Source organism: Haliotis rubra, unplaced genomic scaffold (assembly GCF_003918875.1).
Source record: "Haliotis rubra isolate DU_JTF1 unplaced genomic scaffold, ASM391887v1 Scf11, whole genome shotgun sequence".
Taxonomy (NCBI): Eukaryota; Metazoa; Mollusca; class Gastropoda; order Lepetellida; family Haliotidae; genus Haliotis; species Haliotis rubra.
The window spans coordinates 1061881-1065392 of record NW_025765003.1 but is presented as its reverse complement, the minus strand read 5'-3'; the positions used below and the strand labels follow the sequence as shown (position 1 = coordinate 1065392).

The window sequence follows — 3512 nt, the reverse complement described above, 5'->3', positions numbered from 1 at the left end:
CACGCACCTGCCTCCTCAACAGTAACAGTAGTGATACTACTAACCTTGATGACAGAAAGGGTTTTCAGTGATATTCAACACTTGCCACAGGTAGGTGAGTGAGTGAGTTAAGATTTATAGTCACGTCGGCAAAATTTCAGCCATATCGTGGATTGATAATAAATGGAATTATATAACAAAACCCTGTCGAAGAAGGACAGTGAAATAACTAGATTATCACAGATAGAAACGTAAAACCAGTAATTAAATCTGAAACATTTTAACTATAGAGGACAACACAATATAAAAGCAGGCTATATATTGCCAACAACTGAAGTTAGAGCATGCTTCCTTTGTCTTCGACCATACTATAACCATCCGATGTGGCGGTTACAACCCGGACGGAACTACTTTCTCAAATGAAAAGAACAATTTCGACTATAATTACTTTGTATTACTTTTTAATGACAACAGACACTGAAATCGCGACGCGATCGTCCGTCACACTTTGCGAGACTGCGGGCGTGGTAGTTGTAGCTACGTCGACACTGGAGTCAGCAGTTCGTCGTCTTTCAGGGAGTTCACCGCCACCTTGGATCACGTTGCTCAGTTCTTTCTCCTGAGCTGTACTAACTCGCTTGTACTCTCTCACAGCGGTGCTCCGATGTCCCGTTGTTCTGGCGATTAGTTGTTCATCAATGCCTGACTGAAAGAGTCGAGTGGCGCATGTGGCTCTGAGTGAGTGATTGCTGTAAAAACCTGCAATAAGACAATTTACATTATTGCTAGTCTAACAAAGTAAGGAATATGGCTATATGTTCAACGCTTTTCAATACCGCCCCTTTGAACAGTCATACAGAAGCCTTGTCAATTTACGCTTACAGTACAAGGGCAGCCTCAATCAGAAATATGGTCACGCCATACTGTGAAACCAAAAACCACCACATTCACAAGTTTAATGAAAAGTTAAAAAGGTAAAACTTACCTTCAAAGCCTGCTTGTTTACACATCTTGCCAACTGTCCGCTGCACAGTGTGTTTTCCAACAGCCTGCTGACTGTACCACTGATCATCTCTGGGCTTCACCAGTGGTCGCAAATACATGACGGGAGTTGGTCGGACGCAGACTACAGTACTTTCTGAATATCGCAACTACACACTTGTTACGATCGTCACTGGCGTATGCACGAACACACTTTGGAGGAACACCAAAATCCTTAAGTCCACGCTGGTAACACTTACAAGTCTTCTCAGAATAAAGAAGAAATTCTCCAGTGTCATCCTTGTCAATTTCGAATTGGTCAAATGTAAGATTCCTGTGCTCATCGCCGCTTCTGAGTGCAAAGTTTATTCCAATGAGGTACAGCATTGTATCCAAAAGAACCTGTGGTGACGAAACTCCCAAGATGCCCATATCCCACATAGTTGTCTCTTGTTCATAGGAAATAACCTTGGCCCTTTTGGTACGAATTCCAATACCACGTTTCGATCCTTCTTTCATTACGCTGTCCAATATATTTCACAGTTCGAGAAAAACGTTATCCGACAGGAATTTCAAATCCCGACCACACTTCGTCAAATGCATGTTCAATAACAGCACTAACTGCACGAGAGTTTTCGGATTATATTCAGATCCATCGCTTTTGCGCACCTCGCATAAAAAACGACACAGAGAGTAATTAAGTTCATCGTCGTTCAGATCCTCGAGTTTGTGAGCTATTAATGTAAACGCTGTCCGGATGTTTCCCCTCGTAAATGCTCTGATTACGTGAATTTCTTCAAGTTTCAAAAAGACCACAGGCCCAACGTAAATTCTGTTTGGTATTTTGAGGCACACTTGTCTCGCATAATCCTGCAATTTCAGAATCCAACAACGGTACAGAAAATCTTTCATGATCACTAAGCTTCCCACTACCGCCGCCAAACACATTCTTACTCACGTGGACTTCTTCCTCCACGTCACTAATATCGCTGTTATGTTCCTGAAGAAGATCCCTTTCCTCCGCAGTTTCCAGTGCTGTGCATAGAATTTCATCATCTTCAGAGTTTTCACTTATTGTCAAAAACTTACACTGTGAAGCTGGAATCAACGTATCGTCGCTGTCGGTCCCACTCATACCTGCTGCGTAATGAAGAGACATGTGCGCGGAGACCATGTGTTTGTAAAGGTGAGATTTCGGAGAGCACGTGCTCTACGTCCTCGGTTCATTAACCATCCATGATGAGGGCCCGGAATGAAATCCTATGTACCCCTGAAGCTGATTAATCAAAGAGCATCGGGACGCTTTCTCAAGACGACCTTCGATAACTGGTAAAGACATATTAGCGTTGATTTAACGACGATAGCGACTGTACGGGCCTTTAGGTAGAATACAGAATATAACACACATTAGCACGTGCCGTTCATGACATAAGTCGACCGTACCACAACCTTGCTTGCGCTTAAAAAAACTATAGTCCATTCATTAAATTACAGACCCGTACCAAATAAATATTATTCTTTTATTTTATTAAAAGCAATATTTGTGTGCATGCTCTAAGTAGGTTAGAAGACTCGGACGCGTTCTGTAACCGTGGATTAAGGCGGCTCCGCGCCTCGGGCTCTAACCGCCTTAATCCACGGTTACAGAACGCGGGCTCTAACCGCCTTAATCCACGGTAACAGAACGCGTCCTCGTCTTCTAACCTATACGTAGATCACCATACTAGGGACCATGGGGACTTACAGTACGCCACAGGTAGGTATTCACAGTGGATTTTCACCTTTCATTTAAGGCCTTCTTGTTTAAGGGCCATGCTGCAAACCCAATGTTACCTCAGTGGCTTCTAAATGTCTCCAATATTTATCTTAATAAACGTTTTCCAGTTTCTTGAAGGTATAAACATTTAGTCATTCTTTTGATATAAACATACAAATGCCAAGTGTTCTCGTGTATAGGTTCAAGTAGAATCTTCTTAAAATCACAAGACCAAGAAAAACTCACTTAAAAGAAATCTAAACTCTGTCATACAGAGAACATAGAGAGTTACATCGTTAAATATTAAATTGTTCCATTTTTTAGAACAGATGTGATTTTCATATATTTTAGTTACTCCAACAAATGTGTGTGGTGATGACATTTCAACATTGCTTAAAACAATGAGTTACATTTGGATCCATATGAGGTTCACGATGACAATGTGTTATTATCTCCCGCCACGAAGTGGGAGGAGGATATAGCTTTGAGCTTCGTCCGTCCGAGTTGATGGGGACAGATTTTCTCAAAAGCAGAAACCGTGTTACGATTATTTACAGAGATATGACCCTTGTCCTGCGTTTCATGACTTTCTATCCCCAATGGGAACAGCTTTTCTCAGTAACCGCTATAGATAGGAAAACCAAATGTGGTATGTGTTTTCAGGACATGGATGTCGTTGTGGAGTTGAAAGACAGATACCAAATTTTTATTGATGACCATGTTTTCTTCTTGTGTAATAATATTCTTTGAAAGCATTACTATAATATAACACTCCCCAGCTACCATTACATGTGTC

At 41.5% G+C, this 3512-nt stretch overlaps 1 protein-coding gene across 1 annotated transcript; it reads right to left on the bottom strand.

Moving 5' to 3' along the window:
• Positions 1 to 432: 432 nt before the first annotated feature.
• Positions 433 to 992, bottom strand: LOC124285635. The gene is made up of 2 exons (XM_046721899.1): positions 965 to 992; positions 433 to 738 (listed from the first exon to the last, which is right to left on the bottom strand). The coding sequence occupies exons 1-2, from the start codon at positions 987 to 989 to the stop codon at positions 434 to 436; spliced, it is 330 nt and encodes a 109-aa protein (XP_046577855.1). The 5' UTR covers positions 990 to 992; the 3' UTR covers position 433.
• Between the last annotated feature and the right edge of the window lie 2520 nt (positions 993 to 3512).

Coding starts and splice junctions, on each gene's coding strand:
- LOC124285635 (XM_046721899.1), bottom strand. CDS start 989: ATGTGTAAACAAGCAGGCTTTGAAG. Junction 739..964: donor TAAACAAGCAGGCTTTGAAG/GTAAGTTTTACC, acceptor GTCTTATTGCAG/GTTTTTACAGCAATCACTCA.